Below are 20,901 nucleotides of genomic sequence, written 5' to 3'. Positions count from 1 at the left end.
ACAGATCTTGGGAGACAGGCCAGTACTCGCTTACAGCCAGCCCCCCAACCTGAAGCAAATACTCACCAGCAACCACACAACAAAAACACTAACACAGGAACCTATCCTTGCAACAAAGCCCGTTGCCAACTCTGTCCAGATATCTATTCAAGGGACACCATCATAGGACCTAATCACATCAGCCACACCATCAGAGGCTCGTTCACCTGCACATCTACCAATGTGATATATGCCATCATGTGCCAGCAATGCCCCTCTCTGCCATGTACATTGGCCAAACTGGACAGTCTCTACAGAAAAGAATAATTGGACACAAATCAGACATTAAGAATTATAACATTCAAAAACCAGTTGGAGAACACTTCAACCTCCCTGGTCACTCAATTACAGATCTAAAAGTCGCAATTCTCCAACAAAAAAATCTTCAAAAACAGACTCCAACAAGAAACTGCAGAATTGGAATTAATTTGCAAACTGGAAACCATTAAATTAGGCTTGAATGAAGACTGGGAATGGATGGGTCATTACATAAAGTAAAAACTATTTCCCCATGCTCATTTTTCCCCTACTGTTACTCACACCTTCTTGTCAACTGTTGGAAATGGGCCATCCTGATTATCACTACAAAAGTTTTTTTTCTCCTGCTAATAATACCCACCTTAATTGATTAGTCTTGTTATAGTTGGTATGGCAACACCCATTTTTTCATGTTCTCTGTGTGTGTGTGTGTGTGTGTATATGTATGTATATATATATTCCTACTATATTTTTCACTGCATGCATCCAATGAAGTGGGTTTTAGCCCATGAAAGTTTATGCCCAAATAAATATGTTAGTCTCTAAGGTGTCACAAGTACTCCTCGTTCTTTTTATTTATTTCAATGTGGCTACTTGCAGAGGAAGGCACTACTCAATGCTTATAAGGGGGGAGCAGAATATTCACTGGTGGCATGTGATCTCTTTTTCAAGACTACTTATTTTTTAATAATTCTTGGAAGTTTATTTTTGGTTGAATTGTTACTCTTTTAAAATGATGAAACTACACTTAAATCCAGAAGGCCTCAAATTTTAAAACAAAACCAAGTTGGTACACAGAATAGGATCAGCACAAATAAATAATTATACTGTAGTTACAATATGTGGACCAATGTAAATATGGTCAATATTTTCATTAAAGGCTATTGTTGGTTGGTTGAGGGATGAAAAGAACTACAGTTCAGCTGTAAAATTATCTTGTACTGTAATTAAACCAAGTGTTGTGTGGAGGGTTATTTTTGTTTTGTTTTGTGTTGTTTTTTTTTAAAGAGTCCTTTATCATCTGAATCCAAATCCTTCCTATGCTCTCAGGTGTCACTTAAGGTACAAACAAAGCTCTATCATCCCTGTTTATCCAGGACCACAGTCTGCATGTCCTCTGTGTTGTTACATCCCAAAAGTTTTCCCTCTCTGAGGGACCTTTACCATAAGCCACTAGAATGATTAAGAGCTTTCACCAGAGAAAAATATGGATGTACATTTATCAACTTGAAGATGTTCTAATGACCTCTGCATTTAAATTGCTGCAGTCAATCACTTAAGTATACTAAATGGAATCTGTGATGATCAGTCACATTACTGGATAGCTGACCTTATCAGATTTAGCCAAAGACCAGTTTAATCATACCAATACAGTAGTTTTTAAAGGGTATATGAGTAAGCTGGCATCTTATTGGCTGAAGCACCTGATAGGTTTCTAAGCCAGCTAGAATATAGCAGATGAATGTTCGTGTACTGAGCAACTGTCACTCTACTGGACCAACATCTATCAATAAACGGTTTACACCTAAATCAGTCACCTTGTACAAAAGAAATAAAGTCATAACATGACAGTTTTATATTACTGATGTTTTCTTGCTTTAAAAATAAATTTCTTTGCTTTAGTGCTACATGTATGTTGCAGCAGGAGACTATTTCCTGTAAGAATATTCTAGTCCAGGGGTCGACAACGTTTGGCACGCGGCTTGCCAGGGTAAGCACCCTGGTGGGCCGGGCCAGTTTATTTACCTGCTGACACGGCAGGTTCGGCCGATCGCAGCCCCCACTGGCCGCGGTTCTCCGTCCTGGGCCAATGGGGGTGGCGGGAAGCGGCGCGGGCGAGCAATGTGCTGGCTGTGGCTTCCTGCTGCCCCCATTGGCCCGTCACGGCGAACCGCGGCCAGTGGGGGCCGCGATCGGCCGAACCTGCCACATCAGCAGCTAAATAAACTGGCCCGGCCCGCCAGGGTGCTTACCCTGGCGAGCCATGTGCCAAACGTTGCCAACCCCTGTTCTAGTCCATGCCACAAATGCGTACTTAATTAGTTGAATAACAATGTTTTAAATGTTTAAATATGTATTTAGCTAGTCCTATTCACCAGAATTAAATGAATGTTTATATGAGAGTCAATCGGGTCTCTGTGGATAAAATGTATCTTATACTTCTCCATGAAAGTGTTGAGTTTTCCAAGCTTGTGCTATTAAAAACAAAGAATTTACACCAAAACCCCCAACTTCAAATAATTTACAAATGATAGTTTATAAATCACTTTAGGATGAAAATTGCTGTAATAAATTCAAGTTATTATTATGAGCTCACTCTCTGCTATGGCAGGCCTGTATGTAGCTGTGGGCATGATAGTTTCCTCTCCCCCATCATGAGAGTGAACAGGCAGAACTGTGTATGGTTGTGAGTTTCCTTCCTTTCTAGCAGAGTGAGCTGGCAGGTCTTTATGTGTGTGTACGTGTTCCCTACTAACCCAAGAGAGTAATCAGGAAGGTCTGGGTGTTCCTTTCCCATCTTAAAAGTGATCAGGCCAGACTATATGTGGATGTGATGTGAATGTTCCCATAGGTTATCAGGCTGGTTTGTACCTGGATTTTAGTACTTTCCTTCCCCATGAGGCAGGTCTGCCCCAGTCTCATTGCACAGTAACAACAGCTATCCTGCCCCACAAGCTGACAGCAGTACCAAAATTGTGACTCGTTATACCACTGCATTAGACAAGTGAAGCTTGAAAGAAGAGTAGGCTGTGAAGGGGGGTTTGTGGGAGTCCTGCTTCATGACTATACTTGACTGGCAGAGGTAAGCCCCAACCAGGAGCATGGAATGTTGGAAGCAGCAGGTTCAAGTGGAGTTTGGCAGTTGGAATCCAGCTGTCAGAGTTTATATTGGGCTCCTGGAGCCCAGCCCCTAGGTTGGGAAGGCTGATGGGAAAAAGAGGCATGACAAAATACTTCAGCCAGTGGGGCCTCACAGATGGCAAGAGGACTGTTAGCATTTTTGAGGAGGTTGTTTAATTACCTATTCAAGAGGAGTGGGTAGCTGCTAACACTGCTGCCACCTCTGTCAGGCACAACACTCAGTGAGGTTCAGTCCCCTCTTCTAGGATGCAAGAGCTGTCAAATACATGAGCTGCCCCTCAAAAGCCCCTACACAAAAATGAAAAATAGGGAAATGGTAGTGCAGTGAGGTCGAATTCATCCCTGCTGTAACTCCACAGACTTCACTAGGATGAGTTTTGTCCAATAAATCTAGATTAGAGAGGTTAAAATAAATATAGAAATGATGATAACACAAAAGGAATGAATTTGGACTAGGAAAGTCTGCAATAAAACACTGCTGTGGATTATAGTTAAGTATTTGTTGGTTGGTTGATTATTAGTGAATAAGATAAGGCTTAAATAACCCAATGAAGACTGCCAATAGGACCATAATTTCTTCTCCAGTTCTGAGATCAACGCTGTATTAGACACCGAGGAACAGGATAAATATCACCTGTACTGTTGTTCACCCTGGCCACTCCTCAGAACTCTTCTAAGTGTTTATGATTTATGGGGATTTCGTGATGCCTATTTTGAGGATCTGGACTACTGGGAAGAGACAGAGGAGAAGTTTCCCCACAAAGATGAGAAGAGGACTGAGGACATAAAAATCCACAAGCCCTAGGGTGAGCATCTTACTAAATTCTGGATCTATGGTTCAGAGCTCAGTACTTATACAGTGTTTAGCAAATTTGGTTAAGTTGGTATTTTTATTAATAAAAATAGCTATACATATTTTTCAAACAGTGGATGTTAGAAGGGATTGTTTTCATTTGTACATGAGCTAATTCTATTTCCCCCCTACTCCCTCCCTACAAAAAGGCAGTAATTAAAATATTGACAGAATCTCAACTTTAATACATGGACTGTGCCTATAATGATGGCCCTATCATTGGACAAGGGTTGGTCTCATCTTAAAATTTGGGGCCTCCTGACTGTAAATGAAGGGCCATTATTTCAAAATAACAGTTTCGCCAAATAAGATTTTTCTAGAACCATTAAAAATAAATAGGCTTGGAACAGAGATCACACAAGTTATGCAGCAGCATTCTGTAGGAAATTACGGCACATATTAAGTGTGAGTCTGGTCCTGGCCTTCTCGATTCCTAATGCGTTATTTTTACCCAGGGTGCTGGGACTGGAAACCTCCTCCAAACTTTACCAGTAAGTGCATAGCATCATTCCTACAGCATCCCAACTCTGCCTATGCCCCTCAATGACTGAGCAGGTATGCACGGGTTGCTGCTTATCCCACGTTACAAGGTACCGCGTTTAATGTATTATTATGTATAAGCACCTTCCGTGGGATGGCCCTAAAGCCCTTCACAAAGGGGTGTGTGATTACAGCCATTTTTCAGAATGAGGAGACTGAGGCACTGGGTCTGTGGCAGAGCTGGGTATGGAACCCAGGCGTCCGGGCTCCCAGCGTTGTGCTCTAGTTATGCGCCCCGCGTTCTCATTCTTAACCCGCTTCTCCCAGGCCAGCAGCGAAATGTCCCCGTGCCATAGCCCCGCCCACCGCGGGCATTAAAGCCCTACTACGTTCCTGAGCGCGTCACCACGGCGCTGAGGCTGTACGCGCGGCGGGACTCTTTTTTTCCCAGTGCGCAGCGCGCGGAGGCGCCGCGGTGTACTGCGTCACTAGAAGCCGGGCAGGCCGGGTTATTCTCTGCGTGGCCGGCTTCGGGTGCGGTAGGTTCTGTGCTCAGCGACCATGGCCTCTGCTGCGACCCACACTTCTCCGGCTGCCGCTCCCGCCGCGCCTCCTCCGGCCCCAGCGGCCCCGGGCATCCTCATTGGGGACCGGCTGTACTCGGAGGTGTCGCTCACCATCGACCACTCGCTCATCCCCGAGGAGCGGCTCTCGCCCACCCCTTCCATGCAGGACGGCCTGGACCTGCACAGCGAGACCGACCTGCGCATCTTGGGCTGCGAGCTCATCCAGGCGGCCGGGATCCTCCTCCGCCTGCCGCAGGTAAACGTTGGGCCTAGAGCTCCCGCTCCCCCGGGGCTGGGCGGCGGGAGGGGCCCTGCGCGCCCCCTTGGCCTTAGGCCGCGGCTCGGGGGGTGAGGAGGCCTTGGCCTCGGAAGGTCACCGCGCGGCTTGGGCCGCAGGGCGAGGGGTGGCGCCGCCATTGTGGCGAGGAGGCGCTGCAGGGAGGGCGCGTGTGTGTGTGGAGGTCGGAGAGGGGGAGGGGGCCAGCCGGGTGCTTGACACAAAATGGCGGCGGCCTAGTGCCGGCGCCGGCTCTCCGGGGGAGATGGCTGAGCCGGCTCCGCTCCCGCCGACTGAGCTGGCTCATCTCCCCCTGGCCGGGGGCTTGTGTTCGCAGGTGGCGATGGCGACGGGGCAGGTGTTGTTCCACCGCTTCTTCTACTCCAAGTCCTTCGTCAAGCACAACTTCGAGGTGAGTCCCGGCGCGGCCGGCCGGCGTACCCGCTTCTCCCGGGGTGGGGCGCGGGCTACTTGAGGCTTTCGCCCAGTCCCAGCTTCGTGGGGCTCCTTGGTCCGATCTGCATGGGGGGCACTAGCTCTGCACTGGGCCCTCCCGGCACTTCCTTAGGGAAGTAGTGTCGGTAAAGCTGCGTTTTCCAGCCTTTAGGGGGTGGTTTCGCCATCTGATTGTGTAACGTGTCCATTGGGACCTACAAATCTCCGTCTCACGGAAATGGGCTTCTTTTCAGATTGTTGCTATGGCCTGCATCAATCTCGCTTCCAAAATTGAAGAAGCACCTCGTCGTATAAGAGATGTGATAAATGTCTTTCATCATTTGCGCCAGTTAAGAGCAAAAAGGTAAGATTAGCTCTATTTTCAGTATATCCACTCACTATCACCGTAATATATGCCAGATTTATCAAACCAGTTTGATCTTCCAGGCTAAGTCCAACACTCTAAAATTGAGAATTGGCTATTACATACACATTAACGTTTTTGCAGCTGGTCTCCATCAGTGTGACTTCGATGATTTGGAAAAGGCAGAAATATTTTGCTTTGAAAGCATGATTCATATAGCTGCAGGTCTGAGTATTGGTTCCAATGTAAAGTCTGTCCCTAATTGAATTGGGGGGGTCTTTGAGTTTCTGAAAGGAAGTCTTAGGTATAAGTTTGGTTAGCTGGCGGATTGTTTTGTATTTTTTTTTTTTAATCTTTAGGGTAGGTCTACTTTGCTAAAAGTGCTTTGTGAAAATTAAATAATTCTGTAGTATCTTAGTGACATATCTTGTTAGAATATTCTCTATACTTGGCTGCTGTAGACCGTAAAATAGACTGAAGTATATAAGCATAACAGCACTTGTGGTGAGAAAGCAGTATAATAAAGTGACAGTGGAAAGTATGATTTGATCTACAGTGTATGGAGCTTTAATGACACATCATCAGCAAGGAATGTAGGATTGAATCTTGGAAACTGAGTGCACCTGTGATTACAGAACATGAGTGGTACTTTAATGGTACAGTGAGAACTTTCAAATCAGTAAAATTGAAACTTGTATTCATTTATCTGATCTGTGTGTGGTTCTGTGGTGATTCCGCTTTTAGTTTGTAGAGCCGTTTTCAGTTGAGTGCTTAATTTTTGTTTTTTTAAGTGTAAAGCAAGGTTACATTATTAGATTAAAGAAGGTGCAGGGAATGTGTTTGAAAGGGAGGAATGCTCAATAAATATTTCCCAAGAAGGCAATATTTAAACCTGGCTTTTAAACAGTAACTCAGACTTTTTGCAGATATTCATGAAGCCATTTCAGTCGTATTACCTCACCTGTGTTGTCTCTAGTAAACCTATCTAGTTGTATTGACTACGTTGAAAGATACAGAATACAGTAAATTAAAGCTCTGAAGGACTTTCTTTTCTACTAGTTAAAAATAAAACTATTTTTTTGTATTCTGTCTTGCCAGACGGAAAGGGAAATTTAAAAAAATATATTCTACAGCTTGACTTTTTGAAGAAACAGAATAGAAAAAGTTTAGGGAACTTTGTATTTATGGTGAATTTATTTTACATATTCAGTACTTACAATGCACAATCTAGCCAGTTTATGTTAAACTTTCTTTTATTGCCACTTGCTCACCTCTTTAAAGTCAGTTTTAGTAATAGAAAAATTGACTATCTGTGTCTGATTTGAATGGAACCTAGTTTTTAAAACGAGGAGCTAATGGTTTCTTGCACTTGTTGGCACTGGGAGAATTCTGTAAATTTACAGTTTGGATTCCATGGGATCTCTTGAAGATTACCATTTACCATAATTACGACAAAGGAATCTTCTTACTTGATTACTAAAACTGGTTCACTTAATGTCTCACCTTTGAGCCAGAGACTAAAGGTTAATTGGTGATATAAAAATGCTTTTTTGTGCTATGAGAATAAGAATGAGTTAACTTTTATATGGTGTTGGAAGGATCAGAGAAACTTGTTTTTTTCCAGATAGCCTGTTCCAATTCAGAATATCATTTACGCATGTTAAGTGGTGTCTACAATGCATCATGCCCAAAGAGACAGAGATCACTTCTTGACCCATTTGTTAATTCACTTATAGCGAAATGGGTATCATTGCCTTAAGATTCAGAGAAATGAATCTGCATGAAATTAATCTTAATGTTGAAGTGTGACACTCAGGCTTGCTTTTCTAAAACAAGCTGGATATAAACATTTTTTCTGTACTTTTTACAAGCTTACTAATACGTAAACTGTACACGTTATTAACTTCAGCTCTTTTTTCCCTTGCAACCGACTATACAGCGACCAGCTACATTTACCAAAGCCTGGGTGATGTGGAGTGGTACATAGAGATGAAGCTGTCGTCATGGCAACAGTGAGTGAAGTATCGAAAATCCCCAAGGAGAAGCCAGTGCTCTGAGAATAGGTCACTGGAATCGGGGGACTAACAGGTTGGCCGCTGGTGAACCATTTGGAAAACTCCTGTATCTTGTTATAAGCTTTTTTCTTTGCTGTCCAGGTTTTTAGTATATTTAATATTTTTTTATTTGAAGATAACACTTAGGCTCTATTTAGAATTTTCACTGACATCGTGACACAAGAAGAATTGAAACAGTCTAGTTATTTTACACTTAGTTTTCATATTGCCTTAGTTTAATTTCTGTTAATCTGCAAAGTACTAAAACTCTGATTTCTGTTGAAGCATTAAATACTCCTTCTTTATATCCTTCCTTAGACACTTACTGGTTCCTAGTTCTAACTTTTGCCTCTTACGGTTGAGATTTGATATATAAACTTTGTTGTTCAAAAATACAAAAAAGGCCCTGACCTAGAATATGCACAGTCTTGTGCTTAAAAAAACAAAAAACTTTAACTACCTCACCTGTGCATGTGTTCGCATGATTGGGGCTCAGATGCCTGAATTCTCAAGTCGGAAGCTCATACAAAGCTTTTGGTCAACTAAGTAGCTCACTTCTAGGTAGTAGGCACAGGGCTAAAGATATTTTTTTGACAAATAAATGCTTCTGTTGTATTCTCACTGTGACAATATGCCACGGAGTATTATACATAAAATTTGTGTGCATGAATAAGTATCTGTGGTATTAAATTGAAAGCCTGTTTTTCATAACCGCACACTAAGAACTTGTTCTTTTGGAATATCTGAAAACATACTTGACTGCATATGTTGAGCCATGTTTAGCATGTGAAACATAAGTTGCAGTTGATGTGGGTTATAGCCCTTGGTTTTTGCTAACTGTATTATATATAAACACCCACTCCTCCTCTGACATCAGTTTTATAGTCTTATGAACTGATTTAAGGGAAGCTTTTAGGAATCCACTCTTACTTTTACATCATCAGTGAAATAACTTCATGACGTTGGCTTGTAATATATGCAAATCTTGACGCCTGCAGTGTTTCAGTTAGAATATCACACAAAATAGAACTCTTATTTCATCTTTTGTCACATTAAATAATGTGACAAATTTCAGGCTCTCTCAGTGGCAATGAGCGATCTGAGTGGATCACATCTGTGGTGTGAGGTATTTTTAATGTTTACAAATGTTAGGGTTTTTCTTTCATCTTCTGTTTCTCTTATTCTTCTGCTTTCTAATGGAAACAGAAAAAATGTTCTAGTATCAGAATCAAAGGTGGTGATTCCAATTAGGATTGGTAAAAGATAGAAAAGACTGCACTTTTGGCAGTTCATTTAATTATTAGTATTACAAACCATCCTCGTTTTATGGTCTGATTCACTAGTCATAGTTTTAGATTATTTTGTGACTAACCTTTAATGTTAGTTTGGCTATGTTCTGCATACATATTTCCTTTCTAGTGAAACTTGTCACTTTAACTGTAATGATGATATTGCAAGGTAGATTGTTGGGTGCAGTGTTCAGGAAGAGAATCTGAAAGCTGCTTTGGGGTGCACTTCTGATGCGTAGGTAGAGTAGACATCTCAATAGTCCTTGCAGCGCTTGATCTTCCCTCCTCTCCCCCCCCGCCCCCCCCTTCAGGCCAGCAGCAAAATGGCTATTCAGAGTGTCGTGCAAAATGAAAATCCTTATGACAGAGGACATTTGCAGGAAGAAGGCAGTGGCAACTTTTTCTTTACTCTTACTAGGAGATAGGTGCAAATTAAGAAGTTCTAGAACTAACATGCCATCTTAAGAAAGGTGTAAATTCCTAATTCTTTAAAAAGCAACAGAGTCCTGTGGCACCTTTAAGACTAACAGATGTATTGGAGCAAAAGCTTTCGTGGGTGAATACCCACTTCGTCAGACGCATGTGTAATTATTCTTTGTTAGCTTAAAAAATTAAGACTTAATTTCTGTCACCAGTAGGGCACAATTGACTGCCTTTTATGCAGAATCATATTTGTGATAAAGTAGATAAATCCAAAATTGCACATCATGCGTTTTCAATTTCTTTTAATGCTATCTAGATGCTATGAACGTAAGTTCTTTCTCTGGACTCTTTGTTAGGATTGTAGTACCATAAAACTGATGTCCCTGATGAACATGGTGCATGTCTGGGTAACTGAGTAAAACAGACATCCTTTAATGGCTTGATTATCGTCCCTTCCCTATCATTTTGGTGCTGAGGTCCTACTGCTCAAGTAGGTGCTGTAAGTACTCAGCCCCTCTGAAAATCAGACTACAAATATGGAGTACTTTATAATTCTATTTTCTAATCTTTCTGGTGGTTATAGGTCTGGATAGCATTGTAGGTCTTCATAATATGTTGGAGTTTCTTATGTAGTTTGAGAATTCGTCTTTGCAAAAGCCTATATTAATGGAAGGTAGGAAATAACCATTGTATATGAACTGCTGTCACAAACGTCTATAGTAGGCCTATAAAAATGGTCAGACTGGGTCCTGACTTGTGGACTTAAGTGTTCAGTGAGATGTTTCTCTGTCACTTATCACAAAGTAGCATACTACTAACAAGAAGAGGAGTTGAATAGATACAGCTAAACTATCAAGTTTTTTGCCTTGAAACATAATGGTTTTGCTAATATTTTGGTTGTTAGACTTATAAATAAAATATAATATCCAAGTTAATACTGTCTCTGAAATGCTTTAGCTAGGCTTCAGAATAAGCCTACCTTTAGTATTCTAATCTAAGCAATATATCTAAAATCCCACCCTAAGCATTTAAGATAAGTCTCAGCATATCTTAAAACTCATCATGAGACACTAAAAGTATTGAATCCCTGCTGACCTAATAGTTGTTCAAAAATTCCTCCTTTAGCAATGATCCCCTCCTAAAAGTAAGAGGAGATATTTTGATAAGTGGGTTGTAATCTTTGCAGTATGTGAAGTGAAATAAGCTGTATATAGTCTGTACTTATTAGACAAGTCATTGTCACAGATTTTAATAAGATTGATGGGATAATCACCCGTCCCCAGGTATTTCTTTCCCTATAGAAGATTCGAATGAGTTTGTTTCCAGACTTGGTAACTTGCTGCATTTTACCTTAGGTACATGATGATGATCTTAAACATGTGACAACTGTACAGAATTGAGATACTACTGATTCAGCTTCACTTTAAAAAAACAAACATTTGTTGACTTTTTTTCCTCAGTTGAACAATGATTCGTAAACTAGTTATTCTTGCTTAAAACGTGGGTGACTATGCTTTAGTGCAGCAGGGGTGGTCAATAGGTGGACTGCGGGCCAAATCCAGGCTTTTGAATGGATCCCGAAATCTATTTATTTATTATTAATTTACTATTTTGTTAATATATATGGACCTTAACTATAACTTGACCAAGACAAAAAATAGACTACCCCTTTAAACAATGTAATGTCTTATTAGCAAAGTTGACTCAGTTTGAGGGATATAAGTTTTTGAATAGACATTCTTTGAGATTCTTGTAGTTATGTACATCAGTAAAATGTAGTTTAATGACAAATTTTGAGCTGTCATTAAATTAGTAATTTAGAGTGCTCCCAGGTCATACAGTTAATCCAAACATCAAAGGCATTCCAAAGTTCATCTTGCAATATATTGGACCCCATTCTGCCAGCAGGGGGAACTAGACCACTAATTACTTCCCTCAGTGGTCCAGCTGGAAGAAGTGAGTTGCAGACTGTGGTGGTCTCTGAAAGAGGTGTTATAAGTACCACATGTTATATTTATTATGCTGAGTTGCATCTGCAGTCTTTCTGTACTGATGGATATTGCATCTTTACAGTCAAATCATAATGTAGAAAAGTTTTGCTGGGAATGCTGGAGATAAATTAAATAATGCAATTTGATTCACTTTTTTGAAGTATAATTAGTTACTGAGGGGATAAACTGTTATCCTTTGACTTGTATAACACCCAAAATATGCTGTGTACTTTACAGGCATATAAGACAGGTCCCTGCTCTAAGACCTTGTAAGCTAAATCAACAGTATAAAGAAAAAATGTAGACAAAAATGAGTTAGGAAGCAAAAGCCTAGAAAAAGGGAGGAATAAACAAAATAGGATATGTTGCTTGATTGCTATACTGTGCAGTAATTAGTGCCGTTGTGGGTTGTTTTTGGAGACTTTACCTCTTTAATTACCTGAATACAATATATTGCAGGACTGTGGGTGGAGACATTGGAAATTGCATAACATACAGGTTTGTGTATCTTTCTGTTTGAGAGTTCTTACCTTGCAAACGTTTGATGTACTGAACTGCAGCCATTAGTTTTTTCTAATAGCTCAGTATTCCAGGGGGTTGTTCCTTTTCTTGGTGTCCTGCTTTGTGTAAAAGGATGCACCGCAGTGTGTAATTTTCGGAGTCCTCTTTGCTCAGAGGTCACTGGTGGTCTCTTTTGAAGCTCCCTTGGAAATTCTGTTTACTCTTTTTAAATCTGATCTTGGTACACTTGCTTTCTTTCAAACTTTGATATGGACTCTTCCCTTTTGTCCTATGCATAGGCAATTCCAGTACAATAAAACATTAACTTGCTTAAATTAAACTTAGTAATAGCTGATACAGCACTTAAATAGTTAAACAAGCCTTTTGCTAGAGGTAATGGTTAGTGTATTCAGATTATCTTCATTGCTCACTTTCAAATGTTGGCATTGTAGGTATCTGAAATTTGCATTATACATTGTAAATCACATTATTTTAGTTTTGAGACTGGAAGGCAGCTTGCATAGTCAGTAACAGGACTAATGTTAGCAAGATGGCAGTCTTAGTTTAGCTATAATCAGAGCTACGCTACAGGAATTACAGGTTGAAACTAAACTAGCTTAAACTTGGACAGCACAAGATTAATGCTTAAACTTGCTTGCAGGAGTTTAAAACAGGTTTCTGTTGCCATTAGTTGGTTGGAAGGGAAAACAGAGATGCAACTATTCTGGATGTGCAAAACAGTTTTGATTTTATTTCTTACAAACTATAGGACTCCAAGCCCCTTGATACTTGATCAGAACTACATAAACACCAAAAATCAAGTAATCAAAGCAGAAAGGAGGGTACTGAAGGAGTTGGGATTTTGTGTTCATGTCAAGCATCCACATAAGGTGAGTGGTCAAATGAAATACATGCTTTCAAGTATTGAGCTGCCTTGACAGCATCTCTGTGAGCTGTAATAGAAGAAATGCAGGTTTGGAAGTGACCCGGGGTCTCTCTCCCACATCCCTCTATAGGTAACTGGAGTTAATTGTCCACACAGCGGAAACATTTGGCCGATTAGTAGCTTGTGGTTGCCTTGGTAGAAGTCACTTGCCTACACTATGGCAGAGGTGACAGTCACGTAAAGGTTGTAAAATTGGGGATATGTGTCAATGGACAAGAAGAACTAGATGTGTATGGGTTTACAGCCTTTGCTGTGGGATTGAAGTAGAACACCACCACGTAAAAATATAAGGCAATTGTTTCTTGTGTTAAAAACATGCATCTATCGCTTTTCTTTGTGTGTTAAAGTTGAGTTTTTTCTCTTATCCCGCAGATCATTGTTATGTATTTACAAGTCTTAGAATGTGAACGTAATCAAACCCTCGTTCAGACAGCCTGGTAAGTTCATTCTTTTCCATTTTTCCTAGCCAGGAAAATAGTAGCAGAAATAACAAGCTTGATGTCCCATATGCAAAGCATTGAGCTGTAAGTTCTAGATTAAAATATACACATTTCACAATACATTTAATGCTTGTTTCTGCTTACTATTTTCATGGTTTGATTAACTTACTTTAATGGAGAACTCAATTTAACTTTGTTCTTTTTTCTACTCTTTAATTAAAGGGTAGTCCATGATGGTAAGTCATAGAACTCTGCCCTCTGCACCACAGCTCACCTGGGGATGGCCTGATTGGCTGCCCTTCTCTCCAGTCAATCCAGTGCAAGCTCTCATCCGAGATTCACTGAAGTGGTCCATATCCATCTGGCAGCATCTTCTAGTTCTGTCCGGGTGTCAAAAGGATTTGTATATTTGCTTCTAGAAGTAACTGTTCAACATGTTTCTAAATGTATATTTGTTGCCTACCTACTTACTTTAGTGTATCCAAAGGACCCATGGACACATTTTGGATTGACTACTTTCAACCAATATGGATTCAGTTGACTTAATTAAGCTTGGATTATGAAGTTACTTAAAGTGAATACAGCATGCTCATACTTTCTTATCATAGTATTTAGAAACTGAACGTTGGGCACCATTTTATATAAATCACTGGTGATTGGTTGTGCTGTTAAGTTCTGTAATTCACATGTTACAAATTTTTAGAGCTGTCCCTGAAGTTCAAAAGTCATTATTGGCATAACAATACTTGGCAGTACTAGCTTGGTAGAAGAAAAGTGCTATAATTTAGTAAGTGTGAAGTTAACTATGCAATTTTAGTAACCAGTCCCAATGATTATTGAAAGATGCAGTTATTTTTAACTTTATCCAACACCAGGTTAAATGGTTGACACAGGGCAAGCAACTAAGATGGTTATCTGCTTCCAAAATAGAATAAATAAAGTTGAAGCAGAGCTGGTGCATTATGTGGAACATTTAACAGACTTTATTGGTCATATGTTTAGCTACCTCATAATGGTAGTGGATATAAAAGTATATCGGTTCTTAAACACTTGAGTTTCAGACAAAAAAGGATTTACCTCTTGGGTAAAGGGCTTTCATTGCTTAAGTGACAGTAAACACCTACAGAAAAACATGCTTGGCTGATCATCTAACTGGACAAACTATTCGTTAGACTTTATAGATTTGTAAAGTTTAGTTTGATGGACACTTCATAGAATATCCTAAAGTATTTGGGGAAAAAATGAATTTTAACCATAAAATTTGCAAAAATCCCTCATTTGGTGACATTCAGAGAGTTCTGTTTCTAAGTGAGAAGTAGTTCTTGCATTGGGACTTCAGAGCAGTGACAATGGTGCATATTTTGATGTTACAAAAGTGAAGCAACAAATTCAAAATGTTAAACCCTTTAAAACTACAGTGGTGGTAGTACGACAGTCTAAAAAAAGGCAATAAGTATATGTAAGTTAAAGAAAAAATAATAAAGTAGATTGAGTCTCCAGTTTTGTTTCTTTAAACTGAAAGTGATAAGTGAACATGAGACAAACTTGTAATTAACTTTTTTTTTAGGAATTACATGAATGACAGTCTTCGAACTAATGTGTTCGTTCGTTTTCAACCAGAGACAATAGCATGTGCTTGTATTTATCTTGCTGCTAGAGCTCTTCAGGTAAGTGTGTTTGTGTTTAATTGCTTGGGATTGGCATATTCATTATTAGTAACTGTTTTTGTTCCCGGAAAACCTCTGTAATGATACTAAAGGTCAGATTTCTTTGATCTTTAGATATTAAGGCTTAATTCTGTCTTTTAGATTCCACTGCCTACCCGTCCTCATTGGTTTCTACTCTTTGGCACCACAGAAGATGAAATTCAGGAGATATGTATAACCACTCTGAAGCTTTATACTAGGAAAAAGGTAGCTTGTTTTTAGAATAGACTAACTTAAATGAAGATAAAGTTAGCATTGCCAATTAGGGTGTATATGTTGGAGTTGGAACACCTATGTAAACACGTACTATTAAAAATCTACCAGAAAAAAGCTCCCCTGTATTCACCATTCCCTCCTTGGGGAAGAGCATGAGAAAGTGAATCGCATATAACCCAGGTTAGATATGTTGCTTAATGCATGGGTGTCAGATACAATAATAGGTGTGATATATTGATTAGAGTAATCTTGGTCCTAAAATCTTGACAGTGCCTATTCCTTTCTTAAACAGCCTAATTATGAGTTGCTGGATAAAGAAGTAGAAAAGAGAAAAATGGCATTACAGGAAGCTAAACTTAAAGCAAAAGGATTAAACCCAGATGGTACTCCAGCTCTCTCAACACTGGGTGGCTTTTCTCCTGCTTCCAAACCATGTAAGTTACAATGCAAGGAACAGTCCTGTAGGAAGATGTCTATATATAACGAATCTCTTCTGATTCTATACCTTGATGCAGTAGAAGGAATGAGATGTCAAATTTCTCATTCTCCATTGAGAGTTGTGAAGTTATGTAAAACTTTTCATATGGTTAAAGCTAGAGGATAACATTTTAATTACTTTTGGTTACTGGATTTTCATTGGGACCCATTATTGGCAATCTGCAATAATGTGATATTGAAGGAAAATTGCAGTATCGATTAGATGCTCATTATGTCATACTACTTGGTTAATGCCACTTAATGGTACACATTCAGCATATGCATCACAGTATCTTTACTGTGGAAGTACATAATAAATATTGAAAGCTTGTAAGTATGGCTTGTGTGAGTAAGTGGGATTTTCATATGCCAGTGTTTCTGAAATGCAATAGACTATTTAAAGTGACACTGTTAACTTGAAATCTAGTCACTTGACACAACTCAGTTCCTCTTTTAACAGATGTGCCTGCTCATTATTTTCCTTGTGCTAGGTATTTCTAAAAATTGTTTTAAAACACCTTTCAATATGTGTTTATTCATCAAGGTACAGTAGGACCACTGCAATTCAAAGCTGTGAATGTGAACAATTCAGAAATCTAGAAATGGAAGCTCCAGTAGCAGTGCTGTCTTGGCAGTAATATAGAATAGCGACAGTGCATAGAACATAGCTTTAGTTATACATTTAACAGACCAGCCAATAATTAAAATTATGCTGTAAAGAACTTTAAAAGGATCCTGTCAGTTTAGAACATACAAGTCTCGACTTTTTGCCAATACATCTTTCAATTGTCTCGACTTTTTGTTAATACTTAAATTCCAGTAACACTTAAAGGCCACAGCTAGATTGGGCATGATTATACTAGGCAATGTATGAAAACACAATAAATTATTACAGTACATTATCTGAAGACTAGAGCAAATGTATAGAAACTAAATCTTTGTTTTGTATCTTTCAAAGTAACAGCTATTCCTTGAGAACTTGCAATTTGGTTGAACTTTGAAAGTTCTTTGAAGTAGTGCATGTAAAAGTCCCTTATGGACTCCTAAAGGGAGGGTGAGGGGATAATTTTATGTATGGCTAGCTCCTTCAAAGCTGAGTGAAAATGGGATTTGAGGGCGTTCAGAACAAGCCAGCAACTCAATTTGTAATGGTAATTCTGCCGTTGGTTAGTCGAGGCATAAGATAAAACATTCCTCTCAAATAACATCCAGTACGTGTTACAATTCATGGCATTGGTTTTGAAATGAAACCCTAAATGTTTTGCTCGTGGTTAGATGACCTGATTGCGTGGTTCCATGAGCTTACGTGCTCAAGCTAGTACAGTAAAATCTGTGTTATCCAGCACTTTACCAACCAGAAAGTTCTAGAAACTGACATTTCTGAGATCTCCCAATACAAATTAAAAGTATGGTTGGCGCAGGACTGGCAGGCTCCCTGCCTGGCTCTGTGGGGCTCCCCGGAAGCAGTAACGTGTGCTGGCTGCTCTTAGGTGGAGGAATGGCCATGGGGTTCTGTGCACTGCCCCCTCCCTGAGCGCTAGCTCTGCAGCTCCCATTGGCCATGAATCATGGCCAATGGAGCTGGGAGGTGGAGGGGAACACCTGCAGGCAGCGGCAGCATGCAGAGCCACCTGACCGCACCTCCACCTAGGAGCAGCAGGGACATATTGCCACTTGTGGGCGGCCACCCAAGGTGAGTGCTGCCTGGATTCAGCACCCTGCAATCCTTCCTGTGTCCCCTCCCCAGCCCTGAGCCCCTCCCACACCCAAACTCCCTCCCAGAGCCTGTGCCCCACATTCCTTCCCATGTCCCAGCCCTGAGCCCCCTCCCGCACCCAGACTCCCTCCCTCCATTGGTAAGTATAACTCTTTGTTAACCAGAATTTTTGACTAAACCCATGCCAGACAACAAAGCTTTTACTGTAGTAAGATAGTTTCATATCTTAACTAAGCAAGAACACCTTGTCTGCAGCTCTCAATGAGGCCAACTAGAACTGGCTTCTGTTCTCAGAATTTTGTTCCAACAGCCTAATTCTGACTTCAGGACAAGGTGCAAGGGCTATCTGTTTTTCCAGGGTTCTACAAAGTATGTGTGAGGGGAGCGGCTTAGAGCAGGGTATTACTCTTGATGGAGAGACATACTTCATCTTGTTTCATAATTTGTGCCTATTACATGTACGTTGGACGAAAGGATAAATACATCTTTAAAGAAAAAACGCATTAGACAGTGTACTTGCCATCGTATGATTTACAGGCTACTTAAATAAAAGATTTTACTGGTGTCTTTAATGTAGTATTTTCACTTACAGGAGCAGCTACTAAATGGAAAGAGGAAAGCAGCAGTCAGCATTAAAAGTTTTTAAGTTAGCGCTTATATAAAGTTAACACTTGCATAAAATGTACCAAAAAATCCTGTTCCTTCATGGCAAATTCTACCACTAGTGTATAACATCTTAACCTTGAATTATTTGCTCTCGTTCTTAGCTTCCCCAAGAGAAATGAAAACTGAGGAGAAAACGCCAGTATCTGTGAATGCCAAAACTATTAAAAAAGAACCAGAAGAAAGGCAACTAGCTTCAGAGAGTCCTTACAATGGGTAGGAAAAATCTGGCTTTTTAAGCCAGTCAAACTTAAGTCAGGCACTTTCAAATGAGTCTTTGCCATCTAGTTTTGTGAAAATAAATTTGCTTTTAAGTGTAAATTTTCTTTTTAATTTAAGCATGAGAAAAGAAAGCAAGAGAAGTAGAAGCAGCAGAAGTGCTAGTAGATCAAGGTCAAGAACAAAGTCACGGTCTAGATCTCATACTCCTAGGAGACAGTAAGTAAAATAGTACTTTTTGATTGCTAAATGACTGACTTGTTTTAAGAGAATAATTCAAAATGGCATTCCATATAGTAGATGGTCTTACAATAGTTGAGGGATTTGCTGTTAGTAAACTATTATAGTATCACACAGTTGTACTGGTATCCAGTAGATATTCAAATGCACATGGTAGTGGATGAAAATCAGTGGTATAAGAATATCCATACGTTCTTAAGATAAATCAACTATAATACTAAAACTCAACTATGGCAGAGAGTAAGGTCCTCTTACGGTTTTTGTTTGAAAATCATCACTTGCACCTAAGTTTTCCATTTTAAATATGAGAATTTTCTTAAGCACTTCCCTTAAAACGGTAGGAGTAGTTATACGTCTGAAAGTGCTGTAAGAAATTGAATCTCTTATGCAACCAAATTTTGAAATTTTCAATGCATGTTGTAACCTTCTCCCCAAATATCTGAAGTGTATATAAGATCCATATTAAGGAACATCTGTGGAAATGTTTTAGCCATTTAAATGTATAGCTTTGGAGACCAGATCTTGTTCTGTGGATACCTATTTATCATTTGAACTGCTAGGAGTTGAACACATGTACAAGTCTTTAGCTATTGTTGCAAAGAAAACCCTGTATCAGTGTTTTTAACCAATGCAGTGTCTGCTGGAGTTTGTAAAGAGCCTTAAATGATAACTCAGGGATGTGAACGATCTCAAATCTATGATCAAACTTATTTGATATGTCACTATTAACACTTCACTGCCCACAGCATGTAAAAAAGAGTAAGCATAGAAAGAACTACAATCTACGCTTGAGTGGTTGCTTATGTTGAGCTTTCAATATCACTGAGTGGGTTGAAGGTAGGGTGGAGTTGCTTTGCTCTTGATGAGGGGGGAAGCTCAGCTTTCAAAAGTTTGGAACACACTTGTTAAAGTACTTTGTCTAACAATAGGATCCTTGTGCCCTGTACTTGATGATGCTTATTGCATTCTAGACTTTTTTCAAACCTTCTGTTTAAAATTGAGGCAGTTGTATAAGTTTTATTTTCACAGCATACAAAGATGTAAACTTCCTAATTTTAACTTTTTTTGTAAGTTACAATAATAGGAGGAGTCTATCAGGAACATACAGCTCAAGGTCAAGAAGCAGGTCCCGCAGTCACAGTGGCAGTCCTCACAGACATCATAATCATGGATCTCCACACCTAAAAGCCAAGCACAGCAGGGATGAGTTGAAGAGTGCAAATAGACATGGTCACAAAAGGAAAAAATCTCGCTCGCGTTCTCAGAGTAAATCCAGGGATCATGCCGAGGCTGCCAAGAAACACAGGCATGAACGGGGACATCACAGGGACAGGCGTGAAAGATCCCGCTCTTTTGAGAGATCTCATAAAGGCAAGCACCATAGCAGCAGTCGTTCAGGACATAGCAGACACAGACGTTAAGTTTTGGGCCTGTACCTGATTTTAGTTAAACCTGTATATAATACAGTGTATGGACTGTGAGAGAAGAAACTGATTAGGAATTGATTTATTTAAAGTCCAACGTCTAATTTTCTAAAACATGTAGGACATTTTTCTTTGGAAGAACTATGTTAAATTTTTGCACATAAAATACCTTAGCAGTATCAAACGATTGAAAATAATGATCAGGTTAAATTGTACGTATTAGAGTTGTGTATTGTTTATCAATATCAGAACTGGAGAACATATTTCTGTTTAAAAAAGGTACCTTATTTTTATACAGGCCAATTGCAGACGCTTATATTTAAGTATAGTTATTTGTCTAAACAATGGTGAATACTTTCTTACACTGGTTTTAGTCTGCATGTGTATAAAGATTTTTACAAGAAATAAAATATAGCGCTGTTTTTTACTGATCTGTTGAATTAAATTGTTCTAATTATTAC

General features: G+C 39.7%; 1 protein-coding gene across 1 annotated transcript; it reads left to right on the top strand.

Annotated features, from left to right (window-relative positions):
* The first annotated feature begins 4,172 nt into the window (after window positions 1–4,172).
* Window positions 4,173–20,871, top strand: CCNL1 (cyclin L1). Its single transcript, XM_054039415.1, has 11 exons — window positions 4,173–5,314; window positions 5,673–5,747; window positions 6,025–6,134; window positions 13,162–13,282; window positions 13,711–13,775; window positions 15,346–15,445; window positions 15,587–15,691; window positions 15,993–16,134; window positions 18,662–18,773; window positions 18,897–18,995; window positions 20,089–20,871. Exons 1-11 carry the CDS (start codon window positions 5,054–5,056, stop codon window positions 20,435–20,437), a joined length of 1,539 nt encoding a protein of 512 aa, XP_053895390.1. The 5' UTR covers window positions 4,173–5,053; the 3' UTR covers window positions 20,438–20,871.
* The last annotated feature ends 30 nt before the right edge of the window (window positions 20,872–20,901 follow it).

The sequence above is a fragment of the Malaclemys terrapin genome, chromosome 9 (assembly GCF_027887155.1).
Source record: "Malaclemys terrapin pileata isolate rMalTer1 chromosome 9, rMalTer1.hap1, whole genome shotgun sequence".
In the NCBI taxonomy this organism is placed as follows: domain Eukaryota; kingdom Metazoa; phylum Chordata; order Testudines; family Emydidae; genus Malaclemys; species Malaclemys terrapin.
Note: the sequence above shows the minus strand (reverse complement) of the source record. Positions and strands in the feature narration are given on the sequence as shown.

What these genes read in the sequence shown, in the direction of transcription:
- CCNL1 (XM_054039415.1), top strand. Translation starts at nt 5,054, where the DNA reads ATGGCCTCTGCTGCGACCCACACTTCTCCGGCTGCCGCTCCCGCCGCG. An exon ending in TCCTCCTCCGCCTGCCGCAG is followed by an intron (nt 5,315 to 5,672) that starts GTAAACGTTGGG and finishes TTGTGTTCGCAG; the next exon opens with GTGGCGATGGCGACGGGGCA. An exon ending in TCAGAGAGTCCTTACAATGG is followed by an intron (nt 18,774 to 18,896) that starts GTAGGAAAAATC and finishes TTTTAATTTAAG; the next exon opens with CATGAGAAAAGAAAGCAAGA.